Here is a 23,186-nt window from a genome sequence, read left to right as displayed (position 1 = left end):
TGCTAAGCCACGTGTATGTGTGTAGGGAGGGGGGGGGGGGGTCGCAAGATTTAATATTGCACTTTAGGGGAGGGCCTTCCGTTTTTGACTCTACTACAGGGGGAGGGCCAAAAAGTTTCAACTGAATACACACAGGGATTCCTCCGGCCCTCCCCCCTTCTAAAAAATGAATGGTCCCCAAAAAATTGGTTATCCTGCTATTCGAGGGTGAAATTTTCAGTTTCATATTTAATTTGGAAGAATCGCCTGACAGCATTTAACTCTTCGTTGGCGGATACTGCAGTTCACAGGCGTGTAGTGAACGGCTCGTGTATGCATGACCAATAAAATCACTGCACGTATCGGGCAAATGGGGCAATTCCAGAGAAAGGGTTCTCCTAGCCTAGGACACATAAAGGAAGAAATACTTGGGGAAATGTTGAGCCCATGGCTGAGCAAGAAATTGGATCTTTGAAACATTTTGATGTTAAAACATGACTTGTGTTTATTTACAAGACATTACGGTACCTTGAGGTGCTCCAATTACATGTTCTTTATTGTGGAAAACCTGGACGGTAGACGGCAGACATGAATCTCTAAGGAGTGTTCACATAATATCAGTTTTAAATCAGTTTAACTAAAACTTGCACATATAGGAAAAAGGTAGAGAAGCAGTGGGAAGCGATAGACAGCGTCTATTGTGACTAAAGAGGTCGATTCGGGACAGTCGCTCTTGCAGTGTGCACAGGTGTAGGCTGATGCTTATCGTGATGTGTTAAACCTGTCAGTGGAGGCAGCCTTTCATATTAGCCTTTTGACCTCTTTCTCAAGTGTAAGATTGTTTGGGAGTGTTGATCACAGGTAGGTGAATTCGCGACTAACATGCAGTACGTAGTCATGGATGCTGATGACTGTTAGAGTGTCGACATCCTGTCCGATCACCTTTGAATTCTTCAAGCCGTTTGTCAGCCTCAATAACTTGTGATCACTGGGCAGCTGCAGTCGTTTTTTTGCGTGACAGGAGACGGCTGCTTCATCAACAAACTGGAAGTCTTGAAGGCACCTCATCTACACCTTTGTCTTGGCCATGAGTCCGGAAATGCCGAAGAGCTTTCCGTCCGATGCAGACCCAAAGGCGTGCTCTGGCAGGACAGCAAAGAGGATCCCAGAGAATGTGGAGACAAGGACGCAGCCCATCTTTACACCACTGCGGATGTGAAAGCTGAAGCCTTCTAAGGTTGATGTAGTACATGATGGGCCCCTCCATTCCGTCATGGAATGAATTGACGATGGCGGGGAGTGTGAGAGGGCGGCCAACCTCCGCCAGAATCTTGCATAGGCCGTCCTTGCTGACACGATTGAAAGTCTAGATGACGTCTATGAAGGACTATGTCGGTGGTGGATCGTGACCTGTCATCTCCGAAGCCACTCTGCGACTATGGGTGCATTCTCTCAGAAGGTTCCTTAAGCCTCCTACGGAAAACTCGAGCTGGAAAGAGTTTCCCCACGATACTGATGTGAGAAGGGAAATTCCGCAATACCTGTTGCTACCGTCTTCCTTCCCTTGTCCTTGTGGAGGATGAGTATGGTGGCATTCCTCAAGTCCTGTGGTGCCGAGTCTTTTCTCATGCACAAGCGCAGGAGTCGAGCAGCTCATTCATCAAAGTTCTCATGCATAGCACACCGTCTTGATGACGTCAGTGGGGGTGCAATGGCTAAAAGACAATAAGCAATACAAATATCTAAGCAAAATTGCTAGCCAGAAGCGGTTTTTATGACAGCAACAACTACCCAAAAAAATAGATGATGGATGATGAAAACGTAACACTTTGAACTGAGCCTACGAAATGTAAAGCAACATGTCTATGAGTCGTTCATCCAGGTTTGCGCCTTGTAGGTGTCAGTAAATAGTGGAGTTTCAAGATTTCGAAGCATTTCCACTGATCCTTCTGTTGGTATGTAACCCATTAACTTCATCACATCACGGCAGTATCGCTCGATCACATTCACGTAACAGGAATCCGCTAAACGTCGCCACTTATTTAGGACTTCCAACGAGTTTCTTACGACAGACACGGGCCTTTTCCTTTCTTTCTCTAAATCACTTATGCTAGGCTGAGTAATCTTTACGACCCATTGTTTTATATTCTCTAGCAGCTCAAGTCCTGCAAATTCGTATAAATGGTTTAAAACCTTTAATGGTTCAACAGTCAAGTCTTCATATCTCACCAGGGTTACACGACTGCGAAGAGATGGTTGAAAACTTTTCAGCAAATAAAGATTTTTCTCAGTCATTTCACAACGGGAGTAAACAAACTGTTTCATTGACGGCATCTCCTTCTTGTCAACTTCCTTAAAGAAGACCACTCTCTGAGAAGACATTACAAGTGGTCTTATATCACGTACCAAATGAATAACTTTGCATTCAATTCCTGCTACTTCACATACTTCAAAAAGCTTCTCAATCGTTTGACCTGGAATTCTTTCCAAAAGTAACTTATACACAATTGTTTCATGTCCCTCGCATGAATTTTCGAGGTCTTGTTGCTCAACAGGCGAACAAAGTTCTTTTTCCCATCTAGGGTCTGCTTGCTCGTATTTACAAAACGGTGGTGAGCTCAGCACTCGGCTATTAACTCGATAAAAGCGACCAATATGCCTTGTTGCATTACCTACACTAAAGTCACACTGGAAAATGTGGAGAAGAAAATTCATGGCAAACTTGTCATAATCTCTGCCATGTATAGGTAATCTCTGAACCCCGTGCAATGGCTCAAAGACATAAAACACTTCAGGATGTTTGTTGAAAATGTCTGCAAGAAATGTAGAACCGGATCTACCATGAGCAACAATCAACAAAACCTGACGCTTTTTCCTCTGAGGCTCTGTCAAAATCTTTGTTGGATCATCGTAGGGTTGCACGGTTTCTCTCTCCAGAAGATCCCGAGGTGTTGTTGGCGTGCGGAGTAAGATTCTGCTTTTGACAATGTCTCGTCGCGGCGACACTTCAAGAAAAGTAAAATATAAACCAGTAGAAACAAGAGAGAAGATAAACACCAGGCTGAAGACACGTTTAATCCTGTCACATCCAACCATTCTTGTTCACTGCTTGCAAACTTTTCTTAGGAGCATTCCGACAACCAATTCTGGAATGAAAATGTAAAGAAATTTATAATCACCATTAAGATGTATTCGGTAAATATATTCAAATATTAATTTAACAGAGAATCATGTCAAAGCTGCATTGATCGGCTTGACTTTTTAATATTTTTATTGATGAGTTTGATGATAGCGTGATCGATGAAACCTCACGTGATCTAGTAACTAGACTTCCTTCGACAATTCACTTAATATATTCATCTTGTTGTAGACGTGTTTCGCGTACGAGCGAAGGTAATAAGTCGCAATTTTAGCACCGTTTTTTTTTTTTTTTCAAAAAAAATGCATCACAATTCCCTCTGATAGTGACCCTTTAGAAATCGCGCACTAAACCTAGAATCTTGAAAACGAGATTGCAGAGCTACATCCTTTCAATTTATGTGTTCACGTCTGTGTCATTCGTTGACACTGTCAAAAAGGTGTACAAATAGTCCAAAAACCATTAAAGGCTGGTTTTCATTAGCGACAGGGTCGGAGTCGTAAGCGGAGTCATAATGATTTATTTGCCAAGTCTTCAGATCACACTACTGTTACATGACTGCCAGTTGCAATCTGAAAACGCAACATTTTTTGTTAACTTTTAAAATGGCAGAATCTGTTGCCAACGTATTAGTTTGAACTGAAACAGCAAATGAGAATCGAGTAAGGAAAGAAGTGAAAATGTTCACGTGACCGCCAGGTGTTAAAAGCTTTTTCACAAATTAGTTTTCACCAGGTCTCTAGACTCATCAATAGAAAATTGCCCTTATTCCTTTTGCACGTTAAAAATTGGATCAAGACTACCGAAGCGCGTTGTCGATTTCACTAAATGACCAGTAAGTTTAATTGAAATACCTTAGATATTATGACAGATTTGTAGCACTGATCTCGTGAGAAAACACAAGATCGGAATCACCAAGGTGACATGTACAAGAGTTTGAAATTTGCAAAACAATGACTATTTCTTTTCAAGCAGTGAACAGCCGATTTTAAATTTTTCATTGATTTGCTTACACCGATAATTTACTAAAACCGATTCAACACATAGTATTGAAGTATTAAATTTCCCATCCTTCTTTTTAAAAATAATGTAAACTTAACGATATTGTTGTTTGCTCTTTGACGATGAAAAGAGGAGTAATTCTTGACTTCAGAATCAATATTATAATACTCTTGATTGTAAATGTGTTCTCTGTTTGACTGTTTACATGACATTTTCCTTGAAGTTTTAATAGCACGGACTTACATGTTTTTACCAAGATACATCAGCTAGCGAATAACATAAAATAATCTCTCTACATAGATGCAACACCGACATTTGATACTCTATTACATATGTCTTATTTTAACAAAAATATTCCCCGTGAGCTGAGCCGCAGTGAGTTTAAAGTTCGGACTGTCGTCATGAAAAGAAATATTTAGATTTGGTGAGGCATAAATTAATCTAAAAGATGCTTCAATTTTTTGAGTAAATGAGGAGTCTTTTCTCAGATTAAAAATAGTGTTAAGGCAGCAGATGGTTGAAAAAGCACACTAAATTATCTGTGTGCGGAGGACGGTTTCAGGTCGTCCTTTGTTATCAAACAGGGAAAGTCATTTCTTATACTCACTTCTTTCCTTAAAGCGAATCCACGATCGCTCGGTTTGTACCCAAAAAGTTTACAACGGTAACACCAGCGTAAGATTTTTCTTTCGTGTGTCATGGCTGCAATATGTTGAGTATTTATTCGTTTACTTCAGTTGAGGAAATAGAAGCCTGCGGCATAAACTCTTTATTGGCTAACTCAGTGTAACAAGCGTGCGGTGAACCATTTATTCATGCATTTCTTTTGACCAATCATATCACTGCACATATCAGGCAATGGCTTTTTTCCCGCCGCGAAAAAGTTCCTGAGAGTTGAGGATAAGATACAAAAAATAATAATTGGAGAAATATTGGGTCCCTGGCTGAGCAAAAACTGCATCTTTGGATCATTATCGTGGGATGAATTTTTAATTTTTAAAATTCGTGTTGCTGCTGAAAGAGATCGCGAAATGTAATTTGTTCGACTAAAATATAACAAGCTTCCGTTCTTGGCGATATCATTTTGGTTAGTTGTCGTCCTTTTTACAAAACAATTTGGGGTTCAATTTAAAACTCGCGTTAGATTTTCTACAAAGCTTGAACGGTTGAGATCTGTTTCTGAGCAGAATTTTCTTCTCTACGCTACAATAACTTCAAAGTTCGACTTTTAATCTGAAATTATCATTATTTTATATCCCAGCTCTTTTGAAGGAAAAGATAATTTGTGGCCGGAATCCTTATGCAATTACGAGAGTTCGCTGTCTATGCGACTAAAGGTGGATATCCAGTGACGCGTAATTTTTTACGTGCGTAAAAAAATTTAGAGACAATGTATGAACGACTTGCGTAAACGTGTACGCAAGTCGTTCATACATTGTCTCTAATTTTTTTCACGCACGTTAACGTACGTAAAAAATTACGCGTCATTCCCCGGAAATCCAGCATTATGGTATTATCGGACATGTCACGACTACGCAGCTCGTCATGCGTTCCTCCCGAGGATTCTCGAATGAATTACAATAATGCAGTGTAATTTATCATTTGTTTCTGACCTATACCTTTAGCACGCTGTCTGGTGAAAGAAGAAGACATTATCCACTGCCCAGCACAGGTTGTAGCTGCAACTGCTTCGGAATTCCGCTTGATTACAGCACAATCATACGGCTCGTTAAAAAAGAACGACTTGGAATAAGATTACAACTCTTTGCAACCGGTTCCGATTCATCTTTGTTGTGTAAATTAACGCACGCTATTATGATCTGCCAGCTATCGTCCGTCTTATCAACATATTTAGCTTTTTACTGACATAATCAACAGCTCATGCATTTCAGTACACTGGTAGAAGTGCAACTCAAACAATCAGTGGCTGTGTTTTTCTGCCAAAGTACGTAACAGACACACCAAACATAACTTCATTTGAATTACCTTTTATGCAAGAAATGTATTTTCATGCAAACTGCGTATAATAAAGTTCAAAACATTTTTAACCTCTTTATATATATTAGAATAAAGTTCGCACACATGATTTTCCCGTGTGCGTGCTACTGACTGAATACGGTAAAATTTTTATAGCTTTGGTTAGCTAATTCCCTTTGCCTTAATAATATTATTGGCAAACACGCGGGACGGATTTGTTCTAACTTGTGATGGTTTGGTTTGTATTTCTGTTGTGATGCATTTAATACATCTGCCTGGTATGATTAAAGGAGCACCCGGCCTACTACCAAGACATCTACATTTGACGTTCATTTAGCCGTGCTGCCGCCCGTGCTATGGAGCGAGAAAAGTCGGTAATAGAGAAGTCGATAATACAACTTCACTAAGCCAAACGAGCGGTACAAGTAATATTAAACAACAGGTCTTTTTAAAGCACTTCTGTCCGAATCGTGATCAGAGATCGTTTAGCCGATCATCAGTAAACGAGAAAAGTTTAATACTCAGCTTTTTTAAAATTTACGACAAAACTATCTGCGTCTGTGTGTCGGCAAGTCGAAAGTTTAACAAGTACTATAAGATTGGTCCTGACGCATTTAATGCATTGTAAGTACCTTTTGACGGCAAACAAACAAGAATGACAAGAATTAACGAAGCGATTAGGCACGCGGTTATCCCGCAAACTTAAAGTAAATTTGTAATACAAGTGATGTACCTGGCTTCCTTGTCCTGCCTTGATGTAGTAAGCCGATCACTGTTCCAGAATTTGCTGCTGAACTGTTTCGTGAAGAGTTAATTAAGGTATTAAAGTGCAAAGCGGAAAAAATCATCAGTGCGTTAAAAACAAACAATCCTTGCATATTATTGCGAGGCAGAAAACCGTGACGCCTTTAAAAACGATTTGAAGTTGACTAAGGGCCGATTTGCACTAGCGGACAAGTTTGAAATGTCATGACATTATTGACAAAAACAAATTGTCGCGACAAGTCAGAGACATCTTGAAGAGGACAAAAGGTAAAATTATTATGAGTATAGCTTTGCGCGTGCTTCTGGCATCCCTGTACATTTCTCAGCACGGCCGTCTTGGGCAAACATCAAATATGCATTACCACGCGGGTAAAAAATTCTCAAACAATTTGCATTCAAAGCGCGCGTGTTCTCTCATGCAGTGGAATAATGAGTCGTCTCAAGATAACGTTTTCTTTTCTCATTCTTACATTGGGCAAACATTTCGATTAGATAGATAGATTAGATAGATTAGATAGATTAGATAGATAAGATAAATTTTATTAATGTGTCAAGGCCACATAGCCTGGGAAAATCCCATACTAATTTGGGGACACAATTAATAGGTATTAAAAAATATGTAAAAAGGGAATTTATAATACTTAGAGCTATATAAAATATTAATGATAATCAGATATTAAAAATTATTTATAAAGCGAATTTAAAATACTTAAAGCTATATAAAGATAATTATGACGAGCAGATATAAAAATATGTAAAAAGAGAATTAAAAATACTTAAAACTGTACAAAATAATTATGAGGAGCAGAGGGAACAGCCCTTGCAGCCATCATCTATGAGCAGAGTAATATCGTATTTGCGTATCTGTTTCCCCAAAATATTTAAATTATAAACATGCTTTGCCTATCGCGGAAAGATTTTACGGCTGAATTGTGATAGTGAGAGCCACATCACGGTGCATACTACTGCAACAATTTTTGAGTGCGTGTTGTTTTTAGTGGTCAATAGTCAATCAACAACGTCTTGTTATCTGGCATTACAAGGGGCATGAGAATTGAAGTTTTGTTCGTTTTGACAAAATTTGTCCGAGTCGAGATAAGTTGTTCGCACTTGTTTTTGCGATTGTTTGACAAAACGGTATCACGCGTGCAACGCGGACCAATCATAAGACAACTGCTTCTTTGTGGTCATGAATTGTTGGACTAGTTTTGCGTCTCAAAAAACGTATTCGCACTTGTTCTCTGCAACAACTGACACAAATGATGAAATCTACCAATTGTGACAAAACTTGTCAGCTAGTGCGAATCGGCCCAAAGTTACCTTCACTTTATGGCAAAACAGAAAAAGTTCGTTCTCTTTCAAACGGGAAGTGGGAAAACCACGTCGAAACAAATTATAAGTAAGTTATAAAAAGTATTTGTCCGATTATATGGCGAATTTCAGCCCGGTTTGCCGGGCTGGAATTTTGTTGCTATTACATGGAGAATTTCAGCCCCGGCTGAACACTTTTAAAATTGAATAATTATCGTGGCCGCCATTTTCTTTCGTTGAAAACCACCACTGCGCATCCGCAAGCCCACTTTTAGCCCGGGCTGAAATTGAAAACGCGATTACATGAGGTTTTTCAGCCCGTTTGCCCGGGCTGAGATTTCAGCCCGGGCTGTAATTCGGCCCGGGATGACACTTTCTTCATGTAATCGCAGACGTGTTTTTAATAAGAAGATTTGTTTTGGAAGCCGGGTTGAAATTCGCCATGTAATCAGGCCCTTACTTGTGGGTTAATGCAAGTTTTAACTTGTTTAGTTATCCCGGGTGTTATCGTACGATACTACGTCTATCCGATATGTTAAATTTTATTTAACTGCTGCACCAGAAAAATACATTAAATAATCCTTTCTCATCTCAACTGGAAAAAAACTATCTATGAAATGGATGTATAACCGGTAAACATTTCGAGACCAGACAAACATCCTTGGCCAAAACTAGGTCATTTTAAGTTAAGAGTATAGAACCATTCATTAATAAATTCATGAGCCACCTTCTGTAGTATATATAGCAGGTGTAATTTTTTAAAGGATTAAATGACTGAATTTTCAACACTGATATCGTTAAAACTTAACAAACACTTTGGCAGATGATGAAAGTACACGATCGTTGACGTTTTATTTGCAGATTGCGATTTTTGGTGATATTCCAACGAACTGAAGAAAGAATTGTGGACAATGCAATTCCGTGTGTATATTTTCAACTCAAGAAGCATACTGAGGTAAATGATTTTATAATCTTGTGGTAAATCATGACCTCTTTCGTACCATGCCAGAAAGACTCGTTGGAAATCATTACCTTCTTAGGAAGCCAATTTTTTAAAATAAGACTTTCAATCATTTTTAAAAAGGTTGTCAGTTGAACTGATTCCAGTGAAATTCTACTTCTGTCATGACCCAATACAATGCAATAAACTCACCTCCTAACGGCACATCAATTCCTGAAACTCTATATCCACGACGAATTCTTGGACACAAAATTGCAGGTCTTGCTGCTTTCGAAGATCACTTAGTCGGTTATGTATGACAACATCGTGCACTGTTCAAATTTGTGAATCGATAACTTGAGACATTCAAGTGCACGAGCTGTAAAGCGGTGAACCAAACCGAAAAATGAATTTTTCTTATTAATTATTAAGAACTTAAAACATCTTTCATAAATATTTCGCGCATTGTCGGCATCAGTTATTAACGGTTCGTGCATAATCACATACATACAGAATAAAAGCACAGAAAATCGCGACAGTAGAGCTGTATCCCTCATTTTTAAGTTTTAAGACATTTATATCATTCCAAATGACTTAGCTAAATTTTTAAGTTGCAACTTTTTCGAATATGACTAGATACTTCATAGGTAAAAGTGAAATGTATTTTAATATACCAATAAAATAGCTCCCTTTTATTAAAAAGTAGATTTCCTGCTATTCGAGAGTGAAATTTCCAGTTTTCATATTTATTTTGGATGATGCATGACCAATAAAATCACTGCACGTATCAGGCAAATGGGGCAATTCCGGAGAAGGGGTTCTCCTAGCCTAGGACACAGAAAAGAAAAAATACTTGAAAAAATATTGAGCCTATGGCTGAGCAAGACAATGGATCTTTGAAACATTTTGATGTTAAAACATGACTGTGTTCTGTGTGTTTTATTTAAAAGACCTTGAGGTGCTCCAATTACATGTTCTTTATTGTGGAAAACCTGGACGGTAGACAGCAGACATGAATATCTATGGGTGTTCACATTCTACCAGTTTTAAATCAGTTTAACTAAAACTTGCACATATAAAAAAGATAGAGAAGTGAGACTACGAATTTGTGACGCTGATTATCCTTTGTTAACAGCGTCTGTTGTGACTTAAAAGGTTGATGCGCGGATGGCAGTTTCTGTTGCAGTGTGCACAGGTGTAGGTTGATGCTTATCATGATGTGTTGAACTGTGTCAGAGGCGGCAGCCTTGCCTTTGAGCCTGTTGACCTCTGTCTTAAGTGGAAGATTGCCTGAAAGTGTTTATCTCTGGTAGGTGAATTCGAGCTTCAGTACGTAGTCATAGATGCTGATGACTGTTAGAGTGTCGACACCCTGTCCAATCACCTGTGAATTCTTCAAGCCGATTGTCAGCAACAATAACTTGCAGATTTCTGCAAACTGATTACTAAGCAGCTGCAGCCCTTTTCTGTGTGACAGGAGGCGACTGCTTCATCAGCAAACTGGAAGTCGTGGAGGCACCTCATCTAGACCTTTGTCTTGGCCTTGAGTCTGTTGAAGAGCTTTCCGTCCGATGTTGTGCAGAAGTAAATGCCTTCTTTGGCAGACCCAAAGGCGCGTCTGAGCAAGGCACTAAAGAATGTGCGGGCCAAGGACGCAGCCTAGCTAGCTTTACATTACTGTGGATGTCAAAGTCTCTTGAGGTTGCATGATGTAGTTCATGGTGGTCCCCTCTAATGAAGGACTATGTTGGTGGTGGATCGTGACCTGTCATCGCCGAAGCCATACTTCGACTCTGGGTGCATTTTCTCAGCAAATGCCTTGAGCCCCCTTCGGAAAACCCGAGCTGGAAAGAGTTTCCCCAGGATAGTGATCTGAGAAGGGATATGCCGCAATAGCTTTTTACCTTGTCCTTGTGTAGGATGACGATGGTGGTGTCCCTCAAATACTGTGGTACTGAGTCTTTTCTCCTGCACAAGCGAAAGATTCGAGCAGCTCATTCATTATCAAAGTCCTCATAACACACTTGATGACTTCAGTGGGGTGCAGCACAATTGCTAACCAAAAAACAGCAACAACTACCCACAAAAAAACCACACACACACAAATAGATGATGGGTGACGAAAATGTAACACAGCGTTCAATACGTTCGGCACTTTGCATGAAGCCAAAGAAATGTAACGCAACATGTTTATGAGTTGTTCAACCAGTTTTGTGCTTGGTAAGTTTCCGTAAATAAAGGAGTTTCAAGATTTTGAAGCATTTCCACTGATCCTTCTGTTGGTATGTAACCCATTAACTTCATCACATCACGGCAATATCGCTCGATCACGCTCACGTAACAGGAATCCGCTAAACGTCGCCACTTATTCAGGACTTCCGACGAGTTTCTTACGACAGACATAGCACTTCGTTCTCCTTTCTTTAAATCTATCAAGCTTGGCTGAGTTATTTTTACGACCCATTGTTTTATATTCTCTAGCAGCTCAAGTCCTGCGAATTCGTACAAATAGTTTAAAACCTTTAATGGTTCAACTGTCAAGTCTTCATATCGCACCAATGTTACACGACTGCGAAGAGATGGTTGAAAACTTTTCACCAAATAAAGATTTTTCTCAGTCATTTCACAACGAGAGTAAACAAACTGTTTCATTGACGGCATCTCTTTCTTGTCAACTTCCTTAAAGAAGACCACTCTCTGAGAAGACATTACAAGTGGTCTAATATCACGTACCAAATGAATAACTTTGCATTCAATTCCCGCTACTTCACATACTTCAAAAAGCTTCTCGATCGATTGACCAGGAATTCTTTCCAAAAGCAGCTTATAAACAACTGTATCATGTTCCCTGCATGAATTTTCGAGGTCTTGTTGATTGACAGTCGAACAAAGTTCCTGTATCCATCCAGGGTCCGCTTGCCTGTATTTACAAAACGGTGGTGAGCTCAACGCTCGGCTTTTAAATCGATAAAAGTGACCAATATCTCTTGTTGCATTACCCACACTAAAGTCACACTGGAAAATGTGGAGAAGAAAATTCATGGCAAAGTTGTCATAATCTCTGCCATGTAAAGGTAATTTCTGAACCCCGTGCAATGGCTCGAAGACATAAAACACTTCAGGATGTTTGTTAAAAATTTCCGCAAGAAATGTAGTACCGGATCTACCATGAGCAACAATCAACAAAACCTGACGCTTTTTTGTCAGAGGCTGCATCGACGTCTTTGTTGAATCGTCGTAGGGATCCTTGTCCCACGCTAGATGTGACAGCTGAGTCTTCGTTGGATCGACCACTGAAAGCAATTCCTGAGTGATGTGGTGTAAGTCTCGACTTTTGACTTTATCTTGAGACGATGTTTCGAGAAAAGCAAAAAACAAGCCAACAGAAACAAGCGAGATGATTAACAGCAGGCTGAAGATACGCTTTATGTTTCGACGTCCAGCCATTGTCTTTTTTCACTTTAAGATGCACCTTTTCTGGCTATATTCAGTCTGTATATTCGACCTGCAAAGTGATATTATTGCAAACTGAATTAGCGTCGTCAAAAAGGTTGTTACTAACTAGATTCGAACCTAGATATATACATGTATTTAAATTTAAAAGCCTGGCATGTTAAATTTGCATGCAGATACCTATCAGAACTGTAGTTAATAGCTCATATTCATATTGCATATTCAAAGAGCGGATGGTGGCAAATTTGCATCTTTTGACGGGCTTGAATGAAATTTTTAATTTATATTTCAGCAGGGGAAATTAACTAGCAGGTAATCGGTAATTGAGGTATCACTCAGTGATCACTGTAGCTTACGCTTATTATCAATGTCTCTCTCAACCAGTTGCAAGCAGTGTTAGTAGTCCACTTAGTAATTGCAGTCAATATTAGAAGGTGAATTCGAAGTACATACACTTGGGAAAGAAAGCTGTTGCTTGACAACGCATATGTAGTGACAATGTTAAATTGAACCCAGAAGGGTAAAACCCAGGGGAATAAATAAGAATAAAACATTATAGAAATGAAATGTTATTAAATTCCGACTGAACACTCACTCCTACATGAAGAGGAAAAAGGTTGACTATGGAACAAAAAATTATATTAATCTTTTTTTTGGACGAAAACCAGAAAGCTTTTATAGACTTTATAAACTACAAGCGTCTAAGACCGCACAAAAATAAAACATCCTTGCATGTAGTATTATTATAGTGCAGTTTGTTTGTAGTTGGTAGCGGAGAAAGGTTGCGCGATACGTTTGACATGGGAGAAAAAATATTAATCTTTTTTTGTTGTTGTTTTTGGAACGGAAACCAGAAAGCGTTTATAGACTTTATAAACTACAAGCATCTGAGACCGCAAAAAATTAAACATCTTTGCATGCTATATTATTATAGCGCAGTTTGTTTGTTAACAGTCGGTAGCCAGTATTCTACTATCGCTACACTAAGCTGTTTGATTTGGGATAGAGAAGCGACTGAAATAAATTACGGTAATTACTATTGCGTTTCAATCATTTGCCAAATGGATTATAGTTATACCATTGCAGCTGGTGGTTAAGTGGTGAATCCAGTGGGGAAATAAAACATATATTTATAAGAACTAGTAAGCAGTGAAGATTTTAGGAAGGTTGGCGAGAAAATCGCCAAATACAATGTAAAAGCATAGAAAGCCACGAAAATAAAATATTGCATGTCAGTGCAATGTTGTTCGCGGTGAATATATTGGCTCCCCGGTGAAAGAAAGAATTAATATGTTTTAGCTTTTACCAATGCTAATAAATCTCCATTTCCCTTTTCCAACTCAAATATATTTATTGATTGATTTATTACTTTCAAGAAGGTATATATTTTGTAAAATCGTATTTTAATTAGGCAACGAAGTGAACCATTTAGCGCAGTGTTAGGACTTGCTGTTAACAATTCAAGAAATTAAATGCATAGACAACAAATTTTGCGATAAGGTTAAAGGAAAATTCAACGGCTAAAAACTCTTATATGAAAAACCTCTGTCGAACTTATCGCTTTGCGTTTGTGCGATATCTTATGATTTTACTCTTCGAGTCTGAAATTTGCGGCAAGCAATATATATATATTAGAAAAGTACAAAAATAAACTTGTTCTCACAACGTTCATTATTTAAATCTGTTAATGTAAGGAAGGAATTCGTGTTACTTTTATTAGTTTTCTTTATTTTATTTCATTTTTTTTGCTCATTGATACTCTTGAAAAAGAGCAAGAATTGTTGTCGTTTGAATGAATAATATCGGTACGAATCTTTAACACAAAAGCAATACTAGAAAGCTATTTTAAAATTGAATGGAATCAATATAATTAAGAAGGTTTCAAATCGAGGTGAAAGCTAATATTTTAAAAATGGTGGCAAGATCAGCTTCTTGTGGGGGCTTCTTGTTCTCTTAGTATAATTGCCATTTTGGAATACCTAACAGCTGTAATTTGGGCAAATAGTTTCTCCGAACTTCTGTTTTCAATATATTTCACACGTACCAGCAGATCATGCCATGCTGATACAAATCATGGTTTCAGGTGGTTGGTTTAACTCTAAAATGTTTGTGAATAACCTCTACATATTCAAAGTATTTTTTTTCTGACTGGTTTCTTACCGAGCGGTATCGCCGTTTCTAAAGCACTGATGGTCCGGTCATTCTTCTGTCTTTAGAGATTGCAAGACAAGGCTTACTTTCTAGCAGCCCCATGCAACAGCAATTGACTAGCAATGCCTGGCACAATTTTATGTTCACCACTAGATGAATTGACTCACCAAGGGAAAGAAACCCCCCCGGGGGGGGGGGGAAGAAACCCTACAACCGCTGACAATAAAGACTGTTTTGTACGAGTTTTGTTATCAACTAGCTCTATATAGCTCCACTGACGTTAATTCTCTTAACGATGGCATCACTGAATAGTTAAAAACTATTCACAGAAGTGGAGGTGAATACTTTGCTAATCACCTCCGAGTTAAACAATCAGATCGAGCGAAAATCACTATCATGATTTACTTGTGTGGTATATACTAATACGAAAAAGAGAGCTGAAGACAATTATGTGTTCTCGTGCATTCTCCGTATTGGTCAAGCGCTTCTACCTATTTCCTCTCCCTCGAAGTTCTGCTCAGTTCATTGATATCCTCGTGTAGAATATATGACTTATGACTGGGAACCCGATGAGGCCAGTTTATCTCATACTTTGCTAGCACTAGTTCCTGTTGAATCTTTCTCGTTCGCAAAGTAGAACAACATTCAGTTTAAGATGTAAAACGTGACTGTGGTCTACCGTGACAACCTTGTAACTATCGCCTGAACTTCAACATATAAACAACTTTATGAAATATCGGTCACATGCAATTTAGTTTCGGGGATCCACAACAAGGGACGGACCATTAGAAATAACCGTGGGGGGGGGGGGGGGGGTAAAACATTTTCGGTGCACGAATTTTTGTAAGGCCTACTTGTCAGCAGAATTTTTTTCTTCAGTTGCATTTTTTTTTTCAGGCATAACCGCCTGAAGGAATTTTTTTTAGAAAAGTTAACCTTGCAGGAATATTTTTTGGGAAAAGTCACCCCCTCTGGCTATTTTTTAATGGTCCGTCCCTTTATAGCAACGAAATCACGACACTCGTCTACCTGCTACCAGAAATGACAACTTACAATTTCTGGGGGTGCAATCAGTCAAAGTGAAGTTCCTAAAGAGACTGTGTGCATCCATTGTGTACATACAGCTTGAAGAATCACCGTATAGTGATCTCCCAATAAACCAACAACCATTAGCACTGTCCTAAAGTAACAATAGGCCTACAGTAGAATCACGATTTCTCGAACCTCCAGGGGAAAAGAAAATTGCTTCGAGAAATCTGGATTCTACTGTATTTATATACGAGAAAAATAATACGCGGCTAAAATAACACGCGAACTAGAGCCATTTATGGTCATTTATACAGCTGCCTTGTTTAAGTCGTGGAGGGGAATTTTGTACCATTAATACGGCCAGTTTGCAAACAAACAATGGCATGTTTATACGAGCAATTTCAAGTTTAAATTAAGACCAACTCAAATAATAGAGTTTGACAAAGTAACACCTGTTCAAATAGATTTGTTTTTAATGCACTCTTATCGGGCCGGCTTTAAAAGTTAAAATAAAACATGCCAGTTCTGTCACTTATAATTTTTTCCATTGAAAAAAATAATAATCCGCTTAAAGTAAAGGCTTTGTCCTGAGTAGAAAACATACGGACGAAGGTCGGAAAATAACGTATAATATAAAACCAATACAATCGTAACCACAGATGACCAAACGTACTATAAGAGATCATAAGAGTTTGTATGGATTTGAAATAAAGTTGAAAAACCTTACCTGGTGTCACTTTTTTGTCTTTCTAGTGCTTTAGAAAGCCATACGAGCGATTTTCGTTTCAACGGTCTATCACATACTTTTAGCAAGTGATAGACCGTTGAAACGAAAATCGCGCGTATGGCTTTCTAAAGCACTAGAAAGTCAAAAAAAGTGACACCAGGTAAGGTTTTAAGTTTTATTATAGCTTTCTAAAATTAGAAGAAAAAAAATTCCAGCTTTATTTCAAATCCATACTAACTTTAGCTTATAGAACGCTTTAGTCACCTGTGTCGTAACATCTGCACGCAATGCATAATGTGTTAAAAACAGGTAGAGAAGTCAGTATGTATGAAGTTAGTATGGAGAAGTCCATGGCAACTTACAGCATTACTCCTGAATTTCTCAAAGAACATCATGGTAGAAACTCCTCCCATTGCTAGTACTGCATGTGTGTTATCAATTATCCTAAATAAAAACTCCCGAATTTTATCGAGACTGCTCGGGGACATTGCTAGAGTTGATTTACATGATAAATAAATATCCGAGAGTGGGCAAGCTATCAGCGGAATATAACAATACAACAAGCCAATAGTATAGAAATGCCTGCCGAGCGCAGTTAACAACAGAACACATATGGCAGTGTTCGGTGGCAACTTAGTTTTTGTCAACAACCGTATATGGCAACAGATCGATAAATGGTCCTTTTTATCGTGATCCACACGATAAAACAATGTCTTTATTCTTGACTGCTCTCTCTTTTGTCATTTGGACGCCCCGCCATTTTCCTTTCAGCATTTTAGGGTTTTCGCTTCTCGTAGATTATTGCTCACCTTGGCTAGTCCGTTATTTATCATTGTATAAGGACCACAAACTAATCCTAGCATCTTTTCCACCAGCAGCTAGCAGCTGCCCATAGTTTGACAAGTTCTCTGAAAAATCCACCGCGTTTACAGTGTCTGTATGGTAACTGAGATAGGCCAGGGGTGTGAACTTTTTCCAGCCGTATATTCTTAACCTGCCAATTAAAAAGTACTGTAGATAAAAACATCAAAAGTGTTTTTTTTAGGGCGGACGTTTCTAGTCTAAGCCCTTTGTCGGAGTAAGCCTAATGCTCGAAACGTCAGCTTTCCAAATTTGTTATGGCGCTTAAAGGCCAAGTAATACGAGCAACATATTTCTTCAGCTTGTCTCGCAACATTGTTGCGTTTCAAGTTTTAAAGTGTTTGCGCGTATCTCGTCCCGTGTAATCAGAGATGAGTTCAGCTTTGTGCAACACGTTGCCACAACTTGCAATACGCGCAACAACACTTAACAAATGTTGCAATGCAACAATGTTGCGAGACAGGTTAACAGAAAGTGTTGCCCGTATTACTGGGCCGTAATTTACATTAACTTTGTTTCACATGTGCACCGACACAGCACAGCAGTTCCTTTAGAAACTATTAACTTTAAGCAGTGCCTTGTCCACTTTGTGATCATTGTCACCTATAATTTTTTATGTTATCAAGTTAGTTAGAAACCAGTACTTCCCACTTCATGTTTAATGGTCATTTGATATTTTTTGTGTGACCTGAAAAAAATTAAGTCTGCAATCCCTAGGGGGAAAACGTGTGCTGTGCAGGACTTGAAAAAAGACTTTAATTCCAGCTTTCCCTTCAGACCATTATCGAGACCAGCAGTTCTCAAATTTTGCTTGCTGGGGCAGTTGCATGCTTGTTAATACAACTGATTTAGTCAGCAGACGACTTGCCTGGGCCCTTGCCCATCAGGCAAGGGAGCATGAAAAGTTACTTGTCCAGCAGGAAAAACTACTTGTCTTGGACAACTGGACGGCACTTTTTTGAGCCCTGCTGTGGCTAAACACATCATTTGCTGGAGTAGTTCGATAGAATGCTTTAACAAGCAAAACACTGGGTATACATAACTAAAAGTGAACAGACATTCAAGCCAACGTTACCTGCCATCCCATCCACCAGCAGCCATTATTTTACAATCTTTTCTGATCTTGACTGAAGCCACACCAGGGTTCTTAAGCTCAATTTGTTTGTCTATTGACAAGGTGCACTAGCAAAAAAAACAGCAAACAGTCCCAAGATTAATATGCCAATTCTCAATACTCATTACCACAGATTTCTTAAACAATCATTCTAAGAATTTGGTGGTGTATCAAGATAATATTTCCTAGTTGACTATTTTCTATATTCTTAACATCATCAGCACTTCACTTTGATATCATTTAAGGAGAAACTGGCAATTATTATACCTAATCGTACCTTTTTGGAACACTTCGGAGGCATATCAGGTGAGTTTGGTCCAGCCATGGTTTGTATTTTGGCTCGACTGCGTCTCGCCAAAATACCCATGGCAAGACCCATGACAGAAGCCATAATGCATCAGTCAATTGAAACCCTGGTTTCCCGATCCCCGGGACTAACAGGGAATTTAACATTTGCCAAGTGTTAAAACCCGGCTCATTACCCCGCCCTCTGTTAAAAGCCCCGCATAGCAGGGACATCCTAACCAAATAAAGTAACAACTCAAGAGCGATATTCAGGAAAAACCTTGATTTCGTTTTAGAAGTTAAAAATCCTATTTTTTTCATTTGTTGTCCATATCTAGCTAAAAGGTAGGAAAGAAACCTGATGTAGTTTGTTTCTGCCAAAAGCCTTTTACTTTGAGAAAACTATGAAATCATTTTTCGTAGTCAGAGTCACAATTGCAAAATTTCTAACCCGAAATAGCCTATTATGAACACACCTGTCGGAAGACCCATAATATCGGGTGTGCATGATTGCCCTACAGAACGTATTTCAGCTTTTGTTGACCATCTACTTCATCCAGATAGCACAGAAACAAGCTTTGTGCGACACACTTTAATAACTTCAATGAGAAGATTACACTGCCTAAACAGTCTAAAAAAGCCTTCCTTGTCTCATTAACACTGTATGCGAAGCATACAAAGAATTTCATCAAGGAAACCCTCCCGAACCTAACAGGTTTTAAAGAGAGATACTCAGTCTGATCTTTCAAGAAAACTCGTTCAAATTCAATGAAAAAGATTATTTTTCAACCCATCGAACAGCCATGGGCACGAAAATCACCAAAATAGAAAACGAAATACTCCGACAAAGTAGCAATAAACCTATCCTTTGGAATTAGTCCTTCATGTTAAATCCCGGCTGTCGTCGCGGCTTCAGGTGATTGCGTGCTGTTAAATCACCGCTCCACGGCCCGGGTCTACTGACATTTTGTTAAATCCACCGCCCACCGGGGCCAACGTGCCGTTAAAAGTACGTTAAATCCCGGCTTTGGACACGTTAAATCCCCTGTAAGCCCCGGGGGTTTCAATTGACTAATGCACAATAAGCCTCAATACTGAAAATACATCATTCAAGCTGTTCCTCATGTAAATTAAAATAATTCTATGATTTTGCCCCTTGTTTCAGTCATATACTGTACATGTATATAACGGTATATATTTTTGTTTTAAAACATTATCCTGCAGAAATCTGGAGCTGAATGTTGTGACAAGCAAAATAGTTTTCACTTGACTTTGGACAAACCTGGGGAGTTATTGATGACATGCATAATTTGTTGTCTGCCGAGCCCGAGACAACTTGAAGATTTTCTTTGTCTACATCCAAACAGAGAACTAAAATAAACAAAAGAGAAACAAAACCAGAATTACTTGATAGACTAAACCTTGTAAAATTAATCCCACAGGTGTAATATATATGTGTACAGAATCAGTTTGTACCACACCTTCATGTGAGGTTAAAGGAGATGGCACTTACAGAGGGCAATTTGGAGGAAAGTTAAAAAACCATTCTGTTACAAGTGCTTGATCTTGATGCCTCAACCTCTCTTCATTTTTTTTCCAAGTTGTCAACACTGACTATCCAAGCTTTTTCCATTCTATTTTGGGAACATCCCCACTTTATGGTTAAATAACAAGAGAAATGTACTGCAAAAATAAATCTTCTATTTGGTGGTTTAGCAGATAATGATCACAGACATTTTACACATTTCTCAATCATACAAGATAGAAAATAATATTTGATTTCTTGTAATGGGTACCACAAACAATGCTGTCCACAGAGTCTGTAACAGGGAATCACTGGAAACGATCATGGAAACTTGAAGACTTAAGACAGAATTGAAACCAACTCCAGTTAAGACTTGTTAGCTGTTATCACTTTACGTTTCGGCCATCTCAGCCTTCTTCAGGAGCGTTTAAACTGACTGTATAACAGTTAGTGTCTTTTTAAAAGTATTTTAAAAAGTGGGATAACAATTGTGATTGGTAAATAAATAAATAAATGAATAAATAAATAAATAAAGTGAGCAACAATATTATTAGCAACTAACCTGATTCAGAGTGAGTAAGACAGGTACTCAGCACCTTTGCTGCCACAATATCCCAGAGCACAAGCTGACCATTCTCATAGCCTGCGATCAAGAGAGGCTTGCCTGTTATTGGGTTGGTGAACATGGACAAACACATGCACATTCCTGACAACAGAAGAAAAGAGACAAACTTATAGAATTGAAATGTTTTGGTATCAGAAAGATTGAACAGTATTGCACAAGTCCTGTGTTGTCTTCTTTCAATGTAAGACTAAAACTATGTTCAAAATACTGGCAACTTTTAAGTGTGATGTAATAAATAAATCAACATAAAGAGCACAACTTGCAAAATGTAAACTTAAAACACAGCATCTTATGAACCTTGTATATTGACTGTTGGTTTCCTTATAAAGAACAATTTAAATCATTGCCACTTTTAGCTGCAATAAATTGATCATAATCACAGACTGCTGTAATTTTTTTTTTACAGTGACATTGATTGCACTTACCAAGCGACTTTTCATTTTCAGGTTTTAAAGAGCACAGAACTTCCTTAGATTCCAGATCAAGAATATTCACCTGAGAAATTAGAATATCAAAGGTCTTCATAGGTGGCAAATCAAACTATTGAGAGAGCAATTAATTTTTGTCAAAACAGCAAATTTTACAATACTTCCACTTCTTGGGACCAAAGTTATCTATGAGTGTAGAATTGGTTCACCTGGGATTGTTTAGATGAAGGTAGCACAATCCAATGTGACTTATGTCCTATAGAGGATAAAATATTTTTAATTATATTAATCAAATATTACATTAAAATATATGGAAAATAATTTAAATGGATATTTTCAGGCATATGGTTTGAAAAATTAGTTAATGCAACATTTATTTTCTAGGTGTAATAAAACATATATGATGTTACCTGTACGTTGTTACTTCTAGATGAAGCACTATTGTTAAAGTTGAAGTAATTGTTCAAATTAATTTCAGATACCTCTTGACAAAATACAAAACTGGCAAAATCCAAGAAAAGGTGCTGCTATACTGCTCACTACTTCAGATCTTCCTTCAGAACACTGCCATGTTTTTATATACCCATCTCGGCCATGGCTGCAATAGTAAATATACATGATAAGAATGAATTCTTCAATTTTTGCCAATGCACTATCCTTATGCACTGATCTACAAATAAATTGTAAGACTTCAGTATCCAATGTACCTTATTATGCTTCCACATGGATGAAAATCTGCAGCAAGAATCCCATGTCCATCATGACCATCCAAGGTTAGTTCTGTTCTTTTTGTCTTAAGATTCCACAGGCTTATAATTCCTTTAACAGACCTTTAAAATTCAAGGGCAGATTTAAATACTTTTATTGTTTTGAATTACTTGTTTATATAACAATCTGGTGGTAAAGTCTTATTATATGCTGTATTTCTCTCTTTTTCTCTCTTTTTCTCCTTTTTTCTCGGTAGAAATTCTTCTAAGTGCGTGGGGACATTCTGGCACTCTAAAAGGCAGTTGTTTCTTCAAAGGTGCTTTTGTTCTTTTAGCTTAATATATATTCACAGGACATTTTAGGAATAACCCCTTCATTAGTCAAAACCAATGGATTATCGCTTAACAGTTCTGAATGCACTCTGCTATTGATGAAGGGATTATCCCCGAAACACCCCATAAAAAACATAACTATTAGAACTAAAGCACTTTTGAAGAAACAACTTATCCTATGATACTGTATACATATCAACAGCATTTTCACATTTATTATAAGCTTTATGCACTTATCAGCAGCCATCCCGGGGGTTAAACCCCAGGGAATCCCCAGGCATTTTCACAATGACGTAAACAAATCCCCCCCCCCAACAAATATACCCAAAAGCAAACTTTTTCTACAAAAAAATCCCTTCTCCAGGGAAACATTAGAATGTAATTTTTGTAACAGTTGAAACAGCAACAGTAGTTTTTTTATTATTTTTCAGAAGCTTAATCAAAGCGCACATTATTTCATTAAAGTTTTAATGAACTTGGCCTGGGAATCACAGTTAGCACTACTAACTATGACATAGTTAGTAGTGCTAACTGTGATTCCCAATAAAATTCATTCATTCCCACATAGTGGGAATGAATAAATTTTATATCATAATAGGTACATACCCAGAAAGTAGGAGCCCTTCTTCTCTCGCAGACTTCGGTGCAAACTTGAGGAGATTTATTGCTGCTTCTGTTCCACGTAAAACATATATTGGGTCCGGTGGGATTCTTTTCGCCATAATTTTTGCATGTTTTTCACATGTACGTAGCTACATGTACAACCGCAAGTGCTACTGACTTCTCAAAGGTTATTTTCTCACAGGCGTTACTTACTAAACACCGAGGGGGATTG

At 38.3% G+C, this 23,186-nt stretch overlaps 3 protein-coding genes across 4 annotated transcripts; all 3 read right to left on the bottom strand.

The window, feature by feature from the left end:
- Positions 1-458: 458 nt before the first annotated feature.
- On the bottom strand, positions 459-9,654 carry LOC144646722 (carbohydrate sulfotransferase 4-like). 2 transcript variants are annotated; one of them, XM_078506403.1, is made up of 3 exons: positions 9,327-9,654; positions 6,831-6,892; positions 459-3,125 (listed from the first exon to the last, which is right to left on the bottom strand). In XM_078506403.1, the coding sequence occupies exon 3, from the start codon at positions 3,073-3,075 to the stop codon at positions 1,843-1,845; it is 1,233 nt and encodes a 410-aa protein (XP_078362529.1). In that variant the 5' UTR covers positions 3,076-3,125; positions 6,831-6,892; positions 9,327-9,654; the 3' UTR covers positions 459-1,842. The 2 variants fall into 2 exon arrangements, with proteins under 2 accessions (XP_078362529.1, XP_078362530.1); XM_078506404.1 differs by lacking the exons at positions 6,831-6,892; positions 9,327-9,654 and adding an exon at positions 4,728-5,029.
- A 363-nt stretch (positions 9,655-10,017) lies between these two features.
- On the bottom strand, positions 10,018-12,560 carry LOC144646759 (carbohydrate sulfotransferase 4-like). The gene has a single exon (XM_078506444.1). It carries the CDS (start codon positions 12,558-12,560, stop codon positions 11,304-11,306), a length of 1,257 nt encoding a protein of 418 aa, XP_078362570.1. The 3' UTR covers positions 10,018-11,303.
- LOC144646774 (guanine nucleotide-binding protein subunit beta-like protein 1) lies at positions 12,479-23,158 on the bottom strand. Its single transcript, XM_078506462.1, has 10 exons — positions 22,958-23,158; positions 22,019-22,141; positions 21,794-21,909; positions 21,521-21,567; positions 21,309-21,378; positions 20,821-20,964; positions 20,016-20,104; positions 18,410-18,516; positions 17,283-17,467; positions 12,479-12,618 (listed from the first exon to the last, which is right to left on the bottom strand). The coding sequence occupies exons 1-9, from the start codon at positions 23,071-23,073 to the stop codon at positions 17,296-17,298; spliced, it is 984 nt and encodes a 327-aa protein (XP_078362588.1). The 5' UTR covers positions 23,074-23,158; the 3' UTR covers positions 12,479-12,618; positions 17,283-17,295.
- Positions 23,159-23,186: the final 28 nt, after the last annotated feature.

Source organism: Oculina patagonica, chromosome 3 (genome assembly GCF_052425735.1).
Source record: "Oculina patagonica isolate OP01 chromosome 3, crgOcupat, whole genome shotgun sequence".
Lineage (NCBI taxonomy): Eukaryota > Metazoa > Cnidaria > Anthozoa > Scleractinia > Oculinidae > Oculina > Oculina patagonica.
Note: the sequence above shows the minus strand (reverse complement) of the source record. Positions and strands in the feature narration are given on the sequence as shown.

Bases quoted from the DNA above. Each gene is read 5' to 3' on its own strand.
- LOC144646722 (XM_078506403.1), bottom strand. From the start codon at position 3,075: ATGGTTGGATGTGACAGGATTAAACGTGTCTTCAGCCTGGTGTTTATC.
- LOC144646759 (XM_078506444.1), bottom strand. From the start codon at position 12,560: ATGGCTGGACGTCGAAACATAAAGCGTATCTTCAGCCTGCTGTTAATC.
- LOC144646774 (XM_078506462.1), bottom strand. From the start codon at position 23,073: ATGGCGAAAAGAATCCCACCGGACCCAATATATGTTTTACGTGGAACA. The intron at 21,379-21,520 runs GTGAACCAATTC...CTAATTTCTCAG, and splicing joins CTTCATCTAAACAATCCCAG to GTGAATATTCTTGATCTGGA. The intron at 20,105-20,820 runs GTTAGTTGCTAA...TGTTTATTTTAG, and splicing joins TCTTACTCACTCTGAATCAG to TTCTCTGTTTGGATGTAGAC.